Source organism: Thermobia domestica, chromosome 8, assembly GCF_964235325.1.
Source record: "Thermobia domestica chromosome 8, izTheDome1.hap1.1, whole genome shotgun sequence".
Classification (NCBI taxonomy): Eukaryota; Metazoa; Arthropoda; class Insecta; order Zygentoma; family Lepismatidae; genus Thermobia; species Thermobia domestica.
The window spans coordinates 24,570,864-24,592,494 of NC_137461.1; the positions used below are offsets into that span (position 1 = coordinate 24,570,864).

At 35.6% G+C, this 21,631-nt stretch overlaps 2 protein-coding genes across 2 annotated transcripts in view; both read left to right on the top strand.

Annotated features, from left to right (window-relative positions):
* Window positions 1-2,587, top strand: part of LOC145691587 (uncharacterized) — a 33,021-nt gene extending 30,434 nt beyond the window's left edge. Inside the window, exon 4 of the mRNA XM_081766993.1 lies at window positions 1,286-2,587. Within this exon, the coding sequence (XP_081623119.1) occupies window positions 1,286-1,559 (274 nt within the window). The 3' untranslated portion in view covers window positions 1,560-2,587. The remainder of the gene's footprint in view (window positions 1-1,285) is intronic.
* Window positions 2,588-14,849: 12,262 nt separating this feature from the next.
* The window catches only part of LOC145692798 (coiled-coil domain-containing protein 63-like), a 46,590-nt gene continuing 39,808 nt past the window's right edge, over window positions 14,850-21,631 (top strand). Inside the window, exons 1-2 of the mRNA XM_081768278.1 lie at window positions 14,850-15,108; window positions 18,852-19,056. Coding sequence (XP_081624404.1) covers window positions 18,902-19,056 — 155 coding nt within the window. The 5' untranslated portion in view covers window positions 14,850-15,108; window positions 18,852-18,901. The remainder of the gene's footprint in view (window positions 15,109-18,851; window positions 19,057-21,631) is intronic.

Here is a 21,631-nt window from a genome sequence, read left to right on the forward strand (position 1 = left end):
CAACTGTTAACAGTCATTTTAAAATGTAATTAGGTTAAGCCACCTGTATGGATATACAAATTAAATGTCGAAAGAATTTGCATTATTTCACAGTTCACTGGCCAGAATGCATAAGGAAGGGTGATTAGTTCGAGCGTGAGAACTTCTAGATGATACTGGCTGAACGACATTGCTTGTCGACGGTGTGTCTAGGTTGCACCTGGTCTGCTCTCGCCTGCCAGTATTTCCATAAATAATTGAAGAAAGCACTTAATTCAATTCCAAATAACTATAGAACGTAGTCTTTGCATATTAATGAGTAGAGAAGAAACACTGAGGATCCAAGTAATAGAAATACGATTATCTTATATGTAGTTCAGATAATGAATATGGTCTTTGTTATTCACCAAAATTCTCTCACGGTGAAAAACCTTTCAGATATATGTATGAATGAACTATGAAATACTCTTTTAATCTTAATTCGTGGGAAAGGAATTAAATTATTAGCAGTTTCAATCGAAGAAATGAAATTATTTGCGTCGCAGAAATAAAATATAAATTGATGAATGATTTCTGTCTTTCCAAACTATACAGAGCGTCCACAAAAAGTACTTATATAACCTGGTGACGGTTATAGCTCCAATACTATGTGGCCTATCGTATGTGGGTCAAGGCTTCACTTAGGAACTAGTATGTGCTGTATCTAATTATTCATGTTTCAGAATCCTGCGATATTCATGCAACAAATCACTATAAAGAGAGAGAGAGTTTGGCTACGGGCATATAATTTGAAGTACTCACAAACTACCTCTATAAAAGTTGTTGCGAAAATATAGCAGGATTCTGAAACATGGATATTTGTATAGGGCACATATTAGTTCCTAAGTGAAGTCTTAACCCGACTACGGTAGGTCTCACTCATTGTTTTGAAGCTATGGACATTTAAAGTTCATGTTTTCATGTTTTCGTCAGCTATTACTCCGAAATGAATCATTTGTGCACCGAGGTTGGTCTATACTTTTTATCTTATCTCGTTGTCAGGAATCACCTCCCAAACTTGTCGGTGTTGTTATTTTGAAACATCTTATCTATTTATCTACCTATCTATCTATCTAGCTAGCTAGCTATGAATGTTTTTTTCTATATCTTGCTCAAGGGTTAATCCCCAAAAATCTTCTTGCGTTCACTACTATGTCAACTAAATTCAATTATTCTTTTAAAATTCAATACACCTCGAATAAAAATTGCTGATATTGATTTATATTTTAATGTTCTAATAATCTATTGTTTATGTATTTTGTTCTAGGCTCAAGAGAAACAAATGTCTACTATTTCTGATAGTCCCACATAAAGAATGTTTACATGCGGATGGCGAACGTATGCCTCCGATTATAGAAGAATTATTTGAATATACTAAACATATGGAAGAACTCTTACAAGAACTTGAGATGCCTTATTATCGGATTGAAGTGCTTGACAGAGAAAAACGGAAAGATATTTTACGGGATAAAATATTGCAACTCAGCGAAAACGGAAGAATTACTACAAACGGTCTCAAGTTGCCCATACCACCACATTAAAATATACATTAATTTTATTCAAGAAATGCGTATGGTTTTGGGACCAATGTGGAATGTCTCTTTGGATTTAACCTGTGAATAGTTTGTCAGTACCAGTGGTTGTTAACTTTCTTTTAAAAAAATACATCACATTGTTTTTTCATTTTTTCTTCATAAGCTTCTTCATAATCCCAAGAGGAACCATTATTGAAGATAGTTCAATAGATGTGAATGGTTTTATTAACAAAATGTTCCATATCAATAATTCACTTGCTGATATCTCGTAATAAGAGAAGATTATATCATGTGAAGCTTGCAAACACTGCGTTTTAAAAAAATAAATACCGAGTGTCCATAAATGTTTACCTGATAACAGAACAATGCAACTCTTAATTGGTACAGGAAATGGAACATGTGTTTTACCTCATATGCTTCTACTAATCAAGTTTCCACGTATGCTTCTTTTCCATAATGAGATCAAACTTTCGCTGCACAGTAATCGGGGATTTGGTTTCTGCAAGCCACACAACACATTGAGCTTTCTCTTGAGTGGAAGCCATTTTTACGATATAGCTCACACAGTGCTACTTGTGTTGAATGCAGAATTGTGCAGAAGTGTTGAATTGTACAGAAACTTCATGGATTCCCAAGTAGACCTGTAATAAAAACCCAACGTTAGAATCATAAATGTATTATTATAATTCTGAAATCTGGGTAAACATGTATGGACATGGTGTATAATTCATATGTAAACAGAAATGACAAATTAAGAGTATTTTAAATGTTATTATACTTCCAGATTTTAAACATACAATTTTAACTTTATTTTTGGTCCTGTAATTGTGACTTATCAAATTGGAAAATAATTTTGTCAATATCTAAGTGGACAGGTTCAGTCTTTGTGAGATACTAAACATACGCACATGACGTCCTATTGCTAAGAACATTAGATTTCTTCTCAAATAAAGCACACTCTTAATACTGAACAATTGCAGACTTTGACTACGTGTAAAATGTGTGATGTGGACCAATAAATTTGTGTTTTTGTTTTTTCAGAAAATTCTGCTACAAAATTCTTCCCTTACTTCCCTAAATATTGTGAAGATTTTTTAAAACTTTAAGTTAGCTTTATAGTAATATTTTAAATTTATTTTTTGATTTTCAATCTTAAATACGTATTTTAATTTAAAAAAACACAATACTTTAGTTTTCTGATGTGTTTTTTCTTTTGACGCTAACGAGGAATTTCTTCAAGTCCAACATTCTTGTAAGTTACGAGTATTTGCCCTTTTTCCAATTCAAAAACAACGATTTTGAATAGGAACATTGTACCTTTGTCAAATTAACGTTGTAGAGTACCTGCGCCTTATTTGTTTGTGAACCTTTTTGAATTATCCTCTTCAGTGTCACTAGTAGAACAAAATAGTTCTGTCTTGTAAATTTTATATTTTCGTAATGATTTCGTTCCATACGTGCAAAGAGTAGGACAAAATTTTTTTTAAAAAATAACAGAGTAGTGAGAATCATATGTGTCATATAAGACACATTGAAACTCTACCAATAAAAAGTAAGAAACGATGTTCTGGTAGTGGTCTGTCCCCCTTGCCTGCTCACTACGTACGCCTATGTGTATTACACACTTAACACACCTATGCAATACAACAACAATATCCAATACCTAAAACACGGTCACATGTTCATAAAACCCAAGAGATTGAAAACATGTAACGGCTGGTCTCATAGTGGTGTATACGACACATGAAAAAACTAAAGATCTCCATTTTCCCCATACAATGGAAGAGCAAAATAATCAATTGCGTATTTATCCCCAAGGCTTTAACAAGATAAATGAACAGCATTACAGAAAATAACGCCCTAAAGAAAGAGAAGTAGAATACTTAACGTAATTCTGTCATTTTTTTTTGGTTACTGCGATATTCCCTCCAAAAAACACTAGCTAGAACCAACGGAAAGCGTTCTTCAATTGTCACACTTCTACTCTGGCGACAAGAAAGAGAAACAAATACACGTGTTGTATGTGCCATGTTGTCGCTCTATCAGGACTAATAATTTTGTGTCCTATACGACACTCGGCGTCCGAAGAAGATATACGAAAAAATATTTTTGTTGGGAGGAATGAAATGGAATGATTTTACTGATTTCATCTTTTATAAATTTATTAAATGGCCCTTGCTTTATGAAAATTAAGTTCTGTGATGTATAATTTTGATATTTATAAATCGAACTAAATTTGAATAACATTAAATTTATCTCACAAAGCAAGGTGAATATTCCAGTAGACTTCAAGAAGAATTCAATAAAATCAGAATATTAAAATCTCCCCTCCATAAATAAATGAATTTAAAAAAGTAAGATGCGCAGGTACTGTAAATTGGGAAAAGTTTAAAAATATATCTAATTTTTTAAATACATCTACTGAGAAACAGTAATTTCTACTGCCAACACTGCATTTTGAGTGCTCTTCTTCTGTTCTGGTGTTTTGCCTTTTCTTATCCTAGTTTTCAGCACATTAACCTTGAGGATATACACGCACCAAATCAGGGCCGGCCTTAGGTAGTGCGGGGCCCCAGTGCGCTCTCCCTGCTGGTCTAGGGGTTAGCGCGTGTACCTGTGGTGTATTCTCGAGCCCGATTCCCGCACCAATCAAGGCTTCATCAAAACCCTTTTCAATGTATGTTTTTATCCAGTTACAAAGCTTTTGGAATGACCAAAGTCCAGTATCCATGGTATCACTCTGAAGTTCCTTACTTACATAGTTTACTTGAAATAGTAAGATGTAAAGTAAGACGGGTTACTTTGCACACGATTTAAGGAATTTTAAAGAAAATCGCATGTAACTTACGAACGTAATGATTTAGAACATTGTATTTTAAACATAATATCTAGATATATGTGGAAAACATTCGTGCAAGTTCATTAGTAAAGGTTCAGTATGACCATAGTTATTGAAATATAAACTTTAGTGCAAAGTAACCCCATGGTTGGGGCACTGGCGGATCCACGGGGAGGGCGGAGGGGGCGACCGCCCCCTCCAAAGGGTTTTTTGAACTTTCAGCATTTATCATTGGGAAATACTAATATAGTCTTTTTCCCGACCGATCAATCTGTGTGACAAGCATAGCAGAGTCTAATAAAAATGTGTGGTACTTAATAATACTTAATACAGACATATTTTAATTGTAAATACTTCTCTCCCTAGTTCCTTGGGGCGGTCACCATAAGCCCCAAAGTAGCGAGAATATGATTCATTCGTTGGACGAACAATTGTAATAAGGAGGGTAAGACGGCTCACTCTTTGTACTAAAAATGTATTATTATGTCCTAGAAAAAGGGTATGAAATGGACTTCGGAATTCCGGATTATAACCTCAATTACCTTTACCTTTAATAAAGAGAAATATAGAATCTCCAGCACTCCTTACCGAAAAGCTCTCTGAATCTAAGAGGAGACTTTTCGGTTGGTTGATTGATTGATATGTATTTACGCTGTTTGTCAAATGCGCTGTTTTACGGAATGAGAACTAGAGTTTAAAGTTGGATCTGACCCACTGTAGTGCGTTCGATGCTCACTTACCGGGAATTAAACCACAAAACCTCATGCATCAAAGATCATAGGTACGTTCGCTATCTATTAGATCAACAGCTTGTTATTGTAATTCACACATAAAAGACGAAATCCTGAGTGAGTAACTTCGCACAAGCCAAACCAATTAAGCTAGAAACTTGAAATTAGGATAGTATATAAGATTCGTTACGTAGGGTATCACTAAGGAAGGATTAAAAAAAAATTCGAAGAAAGGAAGGGAGAATGGGGTGAAAATTACTTTAATAAGATGTTCATCTCTTCGAATCAGTTAAGGCTAGAGACTTGAAATTTGGCATTTGGATTTCTCATTTAAAATAATTTAACACGTGTTTCAACTTTTTTTTTTATATTATAGTAAAACGGAGAAAAAAAGAGATGGAAAGAAAAAGTGGCGGCGATTGCAAATATTATAATAAGATATCAATATCTAAGAATCTTTGAAGGTTAGAAACATGAAATTTCGTATATGGACTTTCCACTTAAAATAATTCAATACGTATAGCAGCATTTTTGATATTTTACCTAGAAGGGAAGAAAAGGGGTGGGATTATTATTATTATTGTTGTTGTTATTATTATTATAATAAGATACCATACCTCGGGATCCCTTGCGGTTAGAAACATGAAAGTTGGTAGTTTGATTTTTCATTTAAAATAATTCAACATGTATTTGAACGTTTTTTATTTCACTTAACGTAGAAGAGAAGGAAAAAAGGTGGGGGTGGTTCATTAAAATGCCTTACGAGGTGTTGGAATTTCGTGACACAGTCTTGGCTCAATCCAATTCTATATGAAAGACAGAAGGAAGAACGCGAAATATTGTGCCGCAGTACCACGTATGAGCATTTGCTATATTGTGCAAGGCCGTATGTCGAGCAGATCGGGGATCTGGGGGCGAGCCCCACTTAGACGAAGACTAGTATAATATACCTAGGTAATTTTATTGTTGTTGTAAGCATAACCATAGTTATATTATGTTTCGTGGGCCCGACACAAATATAGAGATAGATTAATTTTGTATTAATTTATGTAACTGCTGTCCCGCAATCGTTACTCAAAATATAAATGATTAGAGCAAATTGTACACTCTTTCGTTAAAATGAATGATATCGTCAATACATTATTTACTTTTGTGCAAGTACTGTGCCAGACAGTGCATCTCATATGTTGCGGTGACTGTGTGTGAAGTGAATCATGACACCGTCACGCCTCCGAAACGGAAGTACGTATTTAATTTAAATCTACAGAGAAAATACTGCCATTGCAAAAAAAAAAAAAAAAAAAAAAAAAAAAAAAAAAAAAAAAAAAAAAAAAAACTTACAAGTTCGGGTCCCAAAATGGAATCTGGGAATCATTTTTTACACCCACCCCCCTCCAGCCCCGTATTCATATGAGTCCCATTCTTGTAAATTAAAATTCTTGTCACCTTGAAGCTACGCTCATCTTCGAGAAAGCGAACCGCCCCTCCCAAACGATCCTTCTGGATCCGCTAGTGGGTTGGGGATACTTTGCACAACAGACAAAAAAGTATGTTCAACATACGAATATAACGTTTCTGTGCAATGTTTTCCCTTCAGTATTTATACATTTTACTTTCTACACAAAACTGCATAGTTTACAAATATTTATATTAGAATGAGTGTACTGATATCGATACTTAGTATGAATTACCAATATTTATAAAGAAAATATGTATTTTCTGGTACTGGCACAGGAACCACATTTAGCATGTCTCACAAAAATGCCAACTCAGGAATAAAAAGAAAAAAATCCCCGTGAACTAATTTGCCTTGGTTATTCCTTATGTCCAAGAATATCATCCCAACCGTAATTAATGGAAGATTTACGGGGTTTGGAACTTCACGCTGAAGTAGGGAGCTACGTGAATTGAAACAAACACATATCTATTCCATGTATAGGAAAAGTAATTTGGTGCAATAGGTCACTAAGATGGCGGATGAAAATGGATCATTTGCGAAGTTGTTGCTTTTTTTTCTTAATATTTAGCCAATATTTTAATAATATTTATATTGGATTTTATTTTTATAACAGTAAAATTAACACATAAGTTTAAGCGGTAACAAAGTATGCACAAGAAAGAAAGAAAGAAAGTGTGTATGTTCAGGTTGTGTTTGACAACGCGAATCATAATATTCATAGACTAGATGCACACCGAACTTTCCATGTCATGGGAGGAATTAAAGGTTCCTTCCTGTTCTGCCTAATTCCTGTTGTGGTGTAATTATGAGCGATAGTGGATTGTAAGTTTTCTGGCAGACAGTGTATGCAAAGAACAATGTAGTTCATATGTTAAGGGGCGATCATACTCCAGAGCTCTTCGTGCACATTTGTTGACTCTTCAAGCTTTAGCTACTCTTTTTCTTGAAGAAAGCATTGAAGATAATAATTTTGTTCAAAGTTTGAAAGAATGTTACCCTTCAGTTTTGAATGGTACAGCTAACGTACAAAGCCCAGCTGAATTCCAGGTTCTCGAAACATGTGCCGATCTACTAAAGGAAAGAAGCTGAAGCCAAAGGGGCACTAACAGCTAAACTATGGATTCAGTTCATAAACATGGTGAAAATTATATGTTGGTTCATTCGAGCTGAGCGCTGTGGTGATTGGCGGCTACATATTTACAGTGTATAAAAAATGTTGCCGTATTTTCATACTGCTGGCCATTTCAATTATGAAAAGAGTACACATGTTTATCTTCAAGAAATGCTTACTCTGGAGCAGAAAATAAATCAGGATGAATCTCAAAAATTTTCTGCAAGCGGTTTCTTTTCAATTCATCGATCAAGCAAATTTTGGGCTGGTGTCTGGACTGATATGACCATAGAGCAGGTATTGATGCGTTCAATGAAGAGCGTAGGAATATTGACTCATGGTCGTGGTATGTCTACGTCTCATTTGCAAAATGGGTGCACACAATGCCAATAAGATCTAGAGTAGTAGAGGCTATTGAAGAAGTCATCGAAGTTCATACCACATCTTCAGAACAACACATCGATCTAAGATTGTCAAGACAGGTGCGAGACATAACATATACAAACAATTTGTTGGAGTGGCTTCGTGCCTACCACCCTTTCAAGAAAGCTTTAACTGAACTTGTGTCTCTTTCCAGCGGAATTATTGGTGACTGCGTAAATTGCGATCTAGCTAACGAAATTGGACTTGCTTCTCTCAAGAATAATGTTGGTATACTCTTCAACGAAGTTTATTTCCGGCGGAAGAATATGATCAGGCCCTTGGCTACCGTGAACAAGGCTGTCCAAATAAACAACGAAGACATTGTAGTTAATTCAAACCAAGCTTTTGCACAGAATGTTGTGCATTGTGCGTAGTGGAAAAGATCTGGAAAACTTTCTGTCTTATGAATTGGCAGCACATCCACCATCACTGTTTGACGATATCTTGATGAGATGGGGCAATAAATCATCTTTCCTTCAAATTGTTAATACAGTGTCTAGCGATTTTTCTATCCCGAGCAATGCAACATATATAGTTGACGGTGGTTATTTGTTGCACAGAAATATCTGCACGCAATATGTGACATACATTATGGAGCATTACGGAAGTTGCCACATAGTGTTTGATGGCTATGAAGGAGGACCCAGCATAAAAGTTATGACGCACTCACAAAGAATAAAGTTACGTACTTCTGTTGAGGGGAATGAAGATGATATTGAGATTTCCATGTTACAAGAGCATTTCCTCTCAAATGACATCAACAAAGCAAAGATTCATAAATATTTTAAAGCGCCATCTGACAGCTTTTGGGTGCCATATGTATCAAGCAATGCTTACGCAGATACACCTATTGTAGCCAAACCATGAAAGTAGCTGCTACAGATCCATTGGTACTTGTTGGAGAAGATACAGATGTCCTTGTATTGTTAATCACGCATGTGACAGATCAAGTATTTATGGTAATGCCCGGAAGGACTGGGAAGGAAGATCGAATATACGACTTTTGACAGATACAGATCCAATTAGGTCCTGTGAAAGAGTATATGCTTTTCCTCCATGCATTCACCGGGTGTGATTCTATTTCTGCTTCTTTCAGAAAAAGGAAAAACATAGCTTACAATCTGCTTTCAACAGATAAGGAACTTCGTGATCACATGGATGTCCTCAATTCTTCTTCATCTTCTCCAGATGCTATTAGTGTTGCGGGTGAAAATTTCTTCCTAGCTATGTATGGGGCAAAGAAAGAAACAAAGCTTAATACAACAAGATGTTATTTATTTGAATACCGCTGCCAAGAAGATAATATATGTGGACTTCCTTGCAGTGCCTCCTCCTTCTTTAGGCGCAGCACATCGGCATTCCTTGCGTGTTTAGTTGAAACATGTTGAACTACCTCCTACAGAATGGCATTGGAAAGTACGAAACAACAAACTTGTATGAATTACGACATTTGAACCAATTGTTCCTGAAAGCCTTCTGTAACTAGTTATGTGCAACTGTAAAATTTCAGGTGAAAGCAATTGTGAATGTAAAAGCAATATATTGGACTGTTCATCTATGTGCGGTCAGTGTGCGGGTTATGGTTGTAGTAACAGCCAAATGACGATTGAAGAATGTCAATATGATGAGATAAACATAATGGGCCTTATGCAGAGATGTTTTGACGGCTGATTAATGCCTTACTAACGGATGGTTATCAAAAAAGTTTATTCAGAGTCTGATTAGGACGTAGTAGTAGACGGATGGTTATCAAAAGTTTATTCAGAGTCTGATTAGGACGTAGTAGTTGACGAAGTTAATAACATGTGACTAATTAATATAGGGCAGAGGCTAATCTTTAAGCCACGGTTTAGCAAGCTTGTGCAACACATTTAGGATTTCATCACTTTTACAGACTACGCATGCGCGCATCTAGGCCCACTTTTCCATACTTGCCACATTAATTTTTCTCACCCGATGCATTGGGGTTATAGTAGTTAATCATACCCAAATCAACTTTTTAGTTGTACTCGAAGTAGACTCTGAATACCAAAAAGTGCACCTTCCTTAATAAAAAGCTAGTATGCCAGTAACTAGTAAGTGACTAAACCTTGATTAACTAATTCTCTATAAATACTTCCCTACATCTTTTAGATTTCCAAACTATGCTATACGGTACGTAAGTATCGGAAGTGAATTCAGAATCCAAATGTCGCATGCCTTTCTCCTGTAAGCTGGCTATTACTTCAGGGTGCATCGTAGACTACTCATAAGACTTGACTAAATTCAGAATTGGCCAGAATTATAGCTAATAACTAAACCACAATTTTAATTGATATTAACCACATGAAAATAGCTATATTTAGCTATAAAGGGCCTTATGCAGAGTCGTTTTTGACGCGTGATTAGTACCATATTAAAGAGTTCGACTAACATATGTTTCCTGCAGTAGTCAGGCCTTTAGTATGACGCTAATCAAACGTCAAAACGATTCTCCATAAGGCGAAAAATGACTAAATTGTCAAAACTACCGATTCAAGTATAAAAATTTGCGCAGGACGCCATACTATTGGAAAATTTTGTTTACAGTCAAGTTAATGTGGAAACATAAATTTTAACAATTTTAGTAAACACTACAGTCGACACAGAATTTTAAAATTATTGAACGTAAAGATGGAAAATGAACAAACAAAATGAAACAAAAATAAATATACTAAAATAGAGAAATCGGAACAACGATTAGTTTAAAAACATTAGCCTGTGACGGAAACTGTTCCGTTATACACTGATGTAATCTCTGTACCAGTGTTTCTTTCAGTGGCGTATACCGGTTTCATGCCTTGGGCTACCATTGACCTTGTATATTATTATTCTGAGTAATATTACTAATATACAAAATATGCATAACAATGAACAAATAGTATTTGGTGTGTTTTGTTTGAACTCATTAATGTTTGAAACCATTGATGTTTTCTACCGTAAATGAAATGCCACCAAACATTTGTGCAATTAACTTCTTGTGGATTGCATTCATAAAATGTTAATTTTTATCACTGTTACTTCCCTCAAGAGTCGCCTCTGTTGCTGATGTTGATTGTTATTCCGTACACGTTTTCGTAAAAAAAATCTGAGTACAGCAACGCAAAGCAAAATCCACAACCGCTATAATTGTTATGTCGATTATCGTTACCTAAATATGAAGTTTTGCGTTGTATTAACGCAAACGATTGCGGAATGTGCTCAGTTAGCCCATACAATATATTTCGTTCATCAATTTGCATCACGTAATGTAACGTGATTGTGCTATTTCATCATAAAACCATTAAGGCGGATTTTCATGTGTCCTTCACCTCCGTGAGTTGCGAGCGATTGTGCTAAACAGCCAATGAAATCACGCATCGGAGATGACGCGCTACACTCGCGTCAGAGTAGAAATTTGTTCAATTCTGACGGAAGTAGCGCGCGTACACTATTGTATTCACTGACTAACATGGCGGAGGTAAGAACAACGTTTGAAGAACTGCTCGTAGAACAAGTAAGAGAAAACAAAATTTGGACAACCTTAAGTATCCGAAATACAAGGATTCAGTATTAAGGACAAAAACATGCCATCAAATTGCTGAAAATATTGGTATCGATGGTTAGTACTTTTATATTTGTGTAATTAATTAGTTTTATTACCGGGAACAATAGATAGTTCATACAATAACTGGTATGTACAAATTATCAATCCCTATATAAAATAAAAGCAATGTAATTTGAAACATGCTTTAGTATGATTTATAAATATTTTTATTAGTTTTATAAAATTTATCCGGATCGGATTTTAATTCAAAGAAAAGGTTCCTGTATATTCCGTATTCTCGTCGAAGCTGGAAAATGGGGTGAACCCACCACATTTTCCTAACATACTTCTGACGGCGGCGTTTTGAAATATAATATATTCCAGCTCAAACGATAGCTCTCCTTCGGGAATCCATTATCACAAACTAAAGTCGCAAACTTTCTATTTTACGCATGCGCATTAGCTAGCGAGTAGTAATTTGGCGCAATACACGCACGGATGTATGAAAACTAAAATAATTTACGATGAATACGCTACATGTGATGCTTCCGTTCTAACGCGGGCATGAAAATCCGCCTTTATTGTTCTGATTTTAGCCTTACAAACAAACGTTTTATAATCAATTTAATTTGTAACAAATTTTTTACAAAATGATAATTTTCTTGGTAGCATTCCATTTTCCCGCTAGATATAACTCACAACGCTCGCCTTAGTCAATAGAAGTTAACTCATTCTCCAATCTACAATACTGTTTGTGGGCTTCATTTCGGAACTGTTGGCTCAAAATTTGTGGGTTCAACTCAAGGCAGATAACACAATAAGTAATAATAACTACAATAACAACAATCGTAAAGTAAAAGACAACTTTTGCATTGCGTTGGCGCAAAGCGCTACGAAACGATCTCCCGAATTCTCAGATGGACCCAAAATGTTTGCTATGTCATTGCTCTTACTTCTCTCATTAAGTCGCTTCGCCTACGGAAACCGATACACAGAGTGACAACCTGCCTGGTTGCCAACCCATAGCTCGCTAGCATATTGCTACGGTGGGTGCGCAAGCAGTTATATACGTTTCTCTCTCCTGGCAGGAGACAGTGGTTACCAGGAAGTTGCCACATTTTCAGTCTCCAAGAAAGCGAGAGGGATTGCGTTCTAAGCGTTAACGGCTGTCTTAGTATGTATTCACGTTTGCAAAAAATATAGAGAAATTAGTACCATGAAAACAAGATAATAAAATGTATACTTATTATTTTTAATTAGTTTATACGTGTTCTACTAATTTTCTTTATTAATGTTGCAGGGCTACCGTCGGTAGCCTCGGTTGCCCATAAAATACGCCACTGGTTTCTTTCAGAAAAAAATGTTCCAGGAGGTCAAACTTAGGTATTCGGAGGGGTACATATTATTTGCACATGGTACTGTTCTATTTGTTATTATATTATGGACGTATTATTTTGGTCTTCTCAGGGAAGCACTCTCGGTGCTCCGGGGGTAGTGCCCCAAAAACATGTCTGGAAGAAACATTACTCTGTCTGTACGATGAGGGGAAAAATGAAATGAAATCTTTAATTTTTACGTCCTACGATTATGCCGGTTAGGCTAAAGGAGACGGTGATGATGAGAGATGAGTGAAATGGTGGAATGAAGAAAGTGGGAGGAAACCGGAGAACCCGAGAAAACCCACGAGCACGGTGTTTGTCCACCACAAAGTTCACACGGTGCGAGCTGAGATCGAACCAGGGATCCTAAGCACAGGAGGGTTTCTGAGGGGAATTCTGCATTGTAGGGGCATGATGGGAAATACTTAGACGGTCGTTTACAACCGCCGACAGGGCTTGAGTAGTCTCAAACTACCTTAAGCCAAACATTTTTTTCTGTTCAAAATATAGCCCGTGATACATAATGTTATAATAAAACTTGATTTATTTTAAATTTACTAAAATAAATTGCTATATTAAATTTAACCACATGTCTCTGAAACAAAATCCTAAATGCATTATTGGTGTTACTGTTTTAAAATAATAAAGTTAATAGGAGATTTATTCTACGGTTATTCCATGAAATAATACAAAATAAAAAAAAATGTTTTATTATTTTGTTTTTCCTTACTTATAAAAGCGAAGAACATGGCACATTTTCAAATGTTATACCAAGCATATTATAAAATATAGGATCTGCCCATATGTATCTTCATCCTACTAAATCAATGAAGCCAGTAAGCAACCGAGCATCGGCACGTCTCATTGGCTACTCTCGTTTTCGCCGTCGTCTGATTGGCTATTTTCGTTTCCGCCATGATTGTTCGCTCAAAACATTACGATCTTATTGGAAGGAGTGGGCACAGTAGGGGTGGCGAAACAGTGACGTATGGCTTCAAGATTTTGTTGTAAGAGCAGATCCTTTATTTTATAACATCTTTGGATTGTACCTAGGTGAAGAAATTTAAATTTTAAGTGTAAATAATACATTTTAATGCATTGACCGCCATGTGAGCATATGTGGCTCACACTAAAACTAACCGTGGGGCCCCGTGAAAAATATATGTCTCACGCATTGATTTTTGTTTGGCACTTATCTGATGCCCTACGAAAAGTATTATGTTTACCTTTTCAGTACGATGTTTTGGGTCAAGTGTGTGACTATATTGCGTGACCTTTAGCTTTTCGAATTATTCATCCATATCCACGGAAAATATGTGAAAATGTTAATTTGCTGAAAATGCGAAAGCGCAAATTGTTAGGTTTTTTATTCAGCTGTGGTACTTCGCAGTTTAGAATTTAGCATATTCAAACAAGACGTATCTAGAGACCTCAATATTCAATATAAGTAACTTATTTTGAACTAGATCTGGCTTCTGGCGGGAACAAATGCGTGAGCCACATGTGGCTCACGTGAAAACCAAGGAAACTGACACTTTTTTTGTTAATAATACATTATTGCAAACCATTAAAATTGTAAAAGAATGCGGGATTCGGCAAATTTCGAAGGCTGGGGTAATACCACCCGATCACCCACTGAAAAACATTTGATTTTATTACTTCACTTTGGCAGCATTAGGAGACAGGCAAGAATCTCTCGACTTGCTTATAAATTGTTTGCACTTTGGCAAGGAATAGGCATTTAAAAAAAGTTTGTTGGTTTATACATTTTGAACTAGGGTTTTATCAAAGGCAAGACAAATTGTCTGATTTGGAAAGCTGGCAATAGTGCTGTTGCTATAGCTACGGAAACAACGCTGAACCAGTATATCTTGTGAAATTCTGTTTTCCAGTAAAATGATTTGTTTTATGATGAGTATGAGTGTTTATAACGTAAAGAAAAATAATTTGAACGAGCAAAACCTACGTTGGCTGTTAACCTGATAGGAGGAGGTACAGAAAACATAGAAATACGGAAGGAAGAACATAGGAATACGGAAGAAATTAAACACAATGTTCTATGAACACATGTGAGTCAATCGTGTTTTTCTAAAAATATTTAATAAGTAGTTTTTTGTTGTTGCTGCCGCGTAATTTTATATTTACAACTCTATATTTATTTTAAGATTCGTTCATATATTTGATATTATTGTAATATATTTTATTAAATGCGCACTTAGTGATTAAGAAAAATATAGTATCTAGTGTAGTACAGTATGAAACCTAGAAATAAAACCCGGGGATGTGGTTCAGACTTCAGATCTCAGGTTAAGCGTAGGGATTTCACATAAAGCATTAGTGGCGTTTCTTACTAATTATATTCGGGCTACTCTTAGTAAATGAAATAAGATACGTACATGTTAAGAATACTAGGTCAAATTTAGGGTTCCGGTAGACCACGTGGCACCAGACCAATGCACAAAATAAATGAACTGAACCAAACCTATTCATAAGTCATCATTGTCATATTGAAAAGCTGGCGGGGGTTAAGGGAATAAATGCTAAGGAATTAGTCGAGCAGACGATTCTACCAAATTTTTGGGTTAAGTTCCAAAGTTGGTCATCCGTTTTTTAGCAAAATTTTAAAAAAATTATCGGGAAGAAATGAATAATTTGCTTGTTTGTGTGCTTGATAATGTATAAAGAGAGTGGGTGTTGTGCTTATTTTCTTATATGAAAGGTTATAAACATGGAACTATTTAGCAATCGGAGAGAGGGAACTACTTGGCGCAAGTGTGAGATTATAGGAATGTAATGAGCATTTGTTTTGTAAACATGCCTGGTGATAATCAGGAAAATCTATTAAAGTAAGTAAAAGTCATGGCTTAATAAATCAAAAAATAGATTGTAGAAAATGCAGTAAGCAGTTATACTTGCCAATGTAACATAACCAACATGGCGGCAAGGTTCTAGAATACAGGTCCCCCATCCCATTTAGTTTTAATAAAGACAGAAAACAACGTGCCCTGCGGGGCTCTAACCCGCTTCCACTCGCTCGACAATAATATATGGATTAAATATTAAACTTTGGTACACAAACGAACCAATTATTACACTCTTAGCCAAAAACTGTACGGATGACCAAGTTCGGAATAAATGCCAAAATTTAGAACATTTTCAGGTTAGCTTCTTTTAGCAGAGCATATACTGAATGAGGAGCTCCTGCAGATTTACTTCTGGAGGGCTCAGTAAATACAGTGTAGACATATGCCGTAAAATCTACAGTGCATAAAATACGAACCTAGTTTTGCTAGATGGCCACTAGAAACTACAAATACTATCTAACCGAGTCAGAGCAGAGGCGCCGAGGGGCTACGTCCGTATGGAGGAAGCGCGTCAGCATACGAATAGAAAATTTATAGACAAAATACAATGTGCAACATTCGTGAATAAATGAGAATGTGAATATAAGTAATTACTGTCAGTGTACATCATGTTGAAATGAGTTTTGAGAGATAGTAAAGTATGCTCTTCCACTATCCTTATTTGTGTGTATATTTCCCGCCGCTGACGCGGCTGCTCCCGACGGACGCATCTCCTTGCTGCCGCTCGGGCCACTCTGCTGCGCTCCTGCTCTGACTCAGATATTCGTTCTTATTAGTTTCCATCTAGCACAGGTTGCTTCGTGTTTTATGCACTATAGTTTTTATGCCATACGTTCACACTATTTATACCGAACCCTCCTGAAGTCAATCTGCAAGTGGCAATGGAGCTCCTTATTTAGTGTATGCTCTGCTAAAAGAAATACAGACTTCTAACCTAACCTGAAAATATAAGAAATGTGCTAAAATTTGGTAGAACTATGTGCTCGAGGCGAATAAATTTCTGCAGGCAAAAGAATTAACTAGAAAATGATACAGCTGTATTTTAGGTTTATAAGTGTAGGGCTACTAGTGTAAAATTATTACAAGGGCTTTACGACGGGTAAAATAAGTGAGTGCATATGAAAGATGGCCCTGTTAGATGCTATTTTCCACCGGCGCGTCGACATTTCTGCATATTGTACTGAACCTGTTCGTATTTTTTGTTTGCAAGTGTTACTTGTATGAAAACATGACATGTGTTATTGAAACTCGTATCATTGCCAAATCCGACTTCTTTCCACTACCCTCGCTTCCGCGCATACCCACCATTGATGCGCATGCTCTTGCGAAGGTACCGCGCGGGCCCACCAGCTTAGTCTTGCCCTAACTCGGTTAGATAGCATTCGTTCTTTTTAGTCGCTATATAGCAGATGTTGGTTTGTGATTTGCAGTAGTTTTTATGCACTTTAGTATTTATACGTGAATCGTAGAAGAATTGTAATTTTTCAACAATTACTTCTGGTGTCTCCCCTGAGTTTTATCTATGCCAAGTGAGATATTTGCATATCACCCAGGGCAAACCATGTAGGGCAGGGAGTATGTCGGTCACGAATAAGTCACGAAATCAGAAAACGGTCATGAGAGTCAAGAAATTTAGCTTTTGGATCACGATTGTAAAACTGTACAAATATAAGTACAGACTGGAGAGTTTAGTTCTATAAAACGTCAAAATTCACCACCAAAAATGTCTATAGCGCCTTTAGATGCTACCAAATCGCCAGCAAAGCACACTTCTTTCGCATGCATGAAAGTTCGGCGTAATTCGCACCCAAATTCTTTCTTAAGAATGTTACGAAATGTGATTGTTTTCTGAAGAGAAGGTCACGAAATTTCATTTTGGAATTTTAGTATACACCTTGTAGGGGACAATAAGAAGGAGTTTAGTGAGAGAATTATATTTTTTTCCAAAAGTAGACCTGTACGGAAATGATTGTCAATGCCTTAACCCTCCATAGCACGCGTGGTCAATTGTAACACCAAGGCACGCGTGAGGAGTCTCACTCCGCAATATTTATTTATAGCCTATGTCTTAATTTTAATGTGTGTTTTGTTTTGAAGCGATATTGAGCTGTTTCATATTTTCTTTGCAACGTTTTTGACAATTGCGCATGTATGTTTTACAGCACAAACTCTTTTAACAGTTCTAAGAAATCTAAAATTTCTCTGTCCGCGGAGTGTGACTCCGCGGCGCGTGCGACGGCTGGTTAATATGTAAACACTCTTATTTACTGCGTTTAAAACTGTAATTGTGAAGAGTGTATCGTTCCTTCAGTGAGTATTCGGCGCATTCTTGTAGAATGTTCAGACCTTCGAGAACGTTTAAAGATGCCTGAAGATCTTAGTCAGGTACCGTATTTGAAGACAATGTGGTCTTTAGTGGAAGCATTCTCATTTTTATTCGTGAGATTAGTATAGTTATCGTGCTTTTAGTTTTTTTATTAGCCTTTTCCTATTACGTGTTGCTAGTATTACTATTTTTGAAGTTATTTGGTTGTTAAAAAATTTATATTTGGTATTTTCAGTCTGTTTTTGACTCTGTTCTAATTTTTATACTTTTCTGTTTATTTTACTATCTTATTTTCTAGTACTTCTATTTGAATTATTTTTTTAAAGTCCTTTTCTTAAAAAAAAAAAATTAAATGTAAATGTGTGTCGATCATTGGCGTATCGTAACGGGGACACGCTCCCATTAAACCATAATCATTTATGGCAACCATTATTAAGGTTATAAGGAGAAGGAAAAGACTGAAAAGAAGTTAGCGTGGGACTACAGAAACTATGAGAACATTTTTTCAGAAAGTTTTTACTTTTTTACTTTGATAATATATCACATTATCTTTTATTGTGCTTACATCATTTCCATATGTTTATGACAATAGTTTGCTTTAATCTTTTCTTTGAAATTGCAGTTGGATTGCCAGTAAGTTGATGTGATTGGTAGTAGAGATATAATACAGCCATGAGTTCACCAAAGCCTCCAGAAACTTCCGATGACACGGAAATGGACCGGTTGTTGGAGGCAGAGCTATCACGCCTTCAGCGCCAATATCGTATTATGGAAGGGGACAGGACAAGTTATTGTCAGGAGACGAGTCTTCATCTTGTAAGACAAAGGTTGGTTTGTTTCTATTCATTCTCTTGATGTTATGGAGTAACAATTTACTATTCATGTTATACAAAGAGTATTAATAATAATAATATTAAAAAAAAAAAAAAAACTGGACCGAAAATCAAACACAGGTGTTGGCCGTTCCGATTTGTAAACGACTACGTTATTCAGTCCGCTTCCTAAACAGCCATATAGGCAAGTTTGTACTCCGGTCATTTCATTTATTTTATGCGATTCAGTGATTTCTTCTTTTCGTTCCGGTTTTAGTGTGCGTGTCTGTTCCACTAGGTTCATTACTGGTATCGAGTCACGTAGAGCGTGGTGTCGTACTGTTGATGCTTTTTTTGTTTGAGCGGGGAAGTATGAATATGATTTTATGTCATCTGTCAGTGTTCTTCAGTTCTTCATGTGATTTGTTCACAGATGCATTGCTCGCGTGTTGGTTTGTTCTGTATTACGGTGGCACATGTCTAAAGGAGTGGAAATTTCTTCTGATGAAAAACAAATAAAAGATTTAAATTTATGTTGCTTATCACCATTAGTATGTGACAGTTCTGTTTTAGTATCAATTTATTACTTATCAGTAGAAATTTCAATGTATGTGGAAAAGAGTATAAGTTATTATCTACAGTACGATTTATCGGCTGAAAGTGAACTATGTACGCAATAATCATATTTGTTCTGGTTGTAGCCTTGGGGAAAAATATTTTTTTATTCATGAACCTTGCTGCAAAACTATAATTACCAAATTAAAATCTCAGGTATTTATTTCTAATTATTTTTCCTTAATTGTAAGATATTTAGTTGGGTTGGTTCGGGGGCTTGTTTCCTTTCGGATATAGTTTTGTGCAGTTTGCAGTGTACATTAGTTTTCAATTTTTTATATTTCTGTAACAAGGGGCTTGTCCCCCGTCTAGTTTGTGTGGTTCTCTTTGTAGCAGTCTGAAAATGTGGTGGTTTTTGCTGTAGATTTTTTCTGTTACTATTTTATACATTGCATATTTCAAATTCTGATAAATTTAGAACAATGCTATAATGGGAAGTAAGCATAGTTCTAAATTTATTAGCATTTGAATATGGCACTGTTTAAAATAATTGTAAAAACATTACAGTCTGAAACACATGATTTCTATCAAATTCGATTCGTAAGGAACTGGCTTCTAATGATATTGAACGAACTTTTCCGAATAACCTGTTCTCTTTGAATCGATTTATTGAACGATTCATTGAATGAAGTGACCAAAGTAAAAACTTGCCACCATTCATTCTATCAAATATTCCGTTCATTTCTCATGTATAACGTACTATTTCAATGAAATTCAAAGTGTGAGAAATGTGCGATTTGACTAGAAATGGAAGGTTGTCTTCTGTCTTAATTTGCATGTATAGAGAAAGTAATGTGAGATAACATCTGTGGTTTTCTCTATTTACTATCACTTACTGTTTATGAAGCAACTGTCTAGAGATGATATGCGTAACCAATTTTACACTGAAATCAGTATCAGAATCTACAATAACAGTGACAAATAAATCAAAGAAATTTGGCAAGGATCTATAGCATCCTATAAGTTGTCTAATGGAACTGAGAAAAAAAATTGGAGCTCAAGTTTTTGTGTTTTACATTACATACAAGATCAAGGTGATGAAGGACGAGTCGGGGCAGCGATGGCTTAGTGGTAAGGTGCTCACTTCTTGTGTGTGAGGTTTCTGGTTGGAGTCCAGCTCGCGCCAAATGGGCTTTATTATGGGCAAACTTCGTGTACATGAGTTTTTCTCGGGATTCTCTCTTTGTATTCCACTTTCTTCTTTCTGCCATTTCGTTCATTATCATAAGCGACTTCCTTAGACACACATGCGTACACAGAAAGCAAAACAGACATAAAAACAAGATGGTACTTGTTATGTTCGTCAATTCATTCATTATCAAAAACTGTAATAATGAAGTAGTAAAGCATGCTTTTCTATCCTTTAAAGTAGTTCTTGAAAGTTTTTTTTTTTTTTAATTATAAAGAAGGTCATAATAATCATCAATACGTTAATTAATAAATATCTAATTGATATATTGTTAACAAAAAAGATAAAATTCAGCAAAACTAAGTACTTGAGGTGTCAAGCAATTTTAAGTTGTTATTGAAAAAAAAGTTACAGGTCAGTAACATTATTCTGTGTGCACGTAATATTGTGGAAACCACATTTTTTGAGTAAGTTTTTTAATTTTCCACTTTGATAATGCTTCACATAATCTTCTATTATATTTACATAATTTCCATATATTTATGACCATCGTTTCTTTTAATTTTTTCTCTGAAATTGCAATTGGATTGACGTATTATGTGGCTGACGTAATACTGTCGGTTACATACACGTATCAACACATAAACACAATTCACTATTTAAAATATTATCAGACATTCATTACAAAAGAGGCTTGTCTTCTTTAAGACATTCATATCTTTATTTATTCTACATTTGCCACAAAAATTTGATTTAAAAATGGTTGTAAAATTAACATTCTATTTAAGTAGAAATCTCTCGGAAAGGAAATACATATCAAGGTTTAGTCTCTATTATTAGAATAAT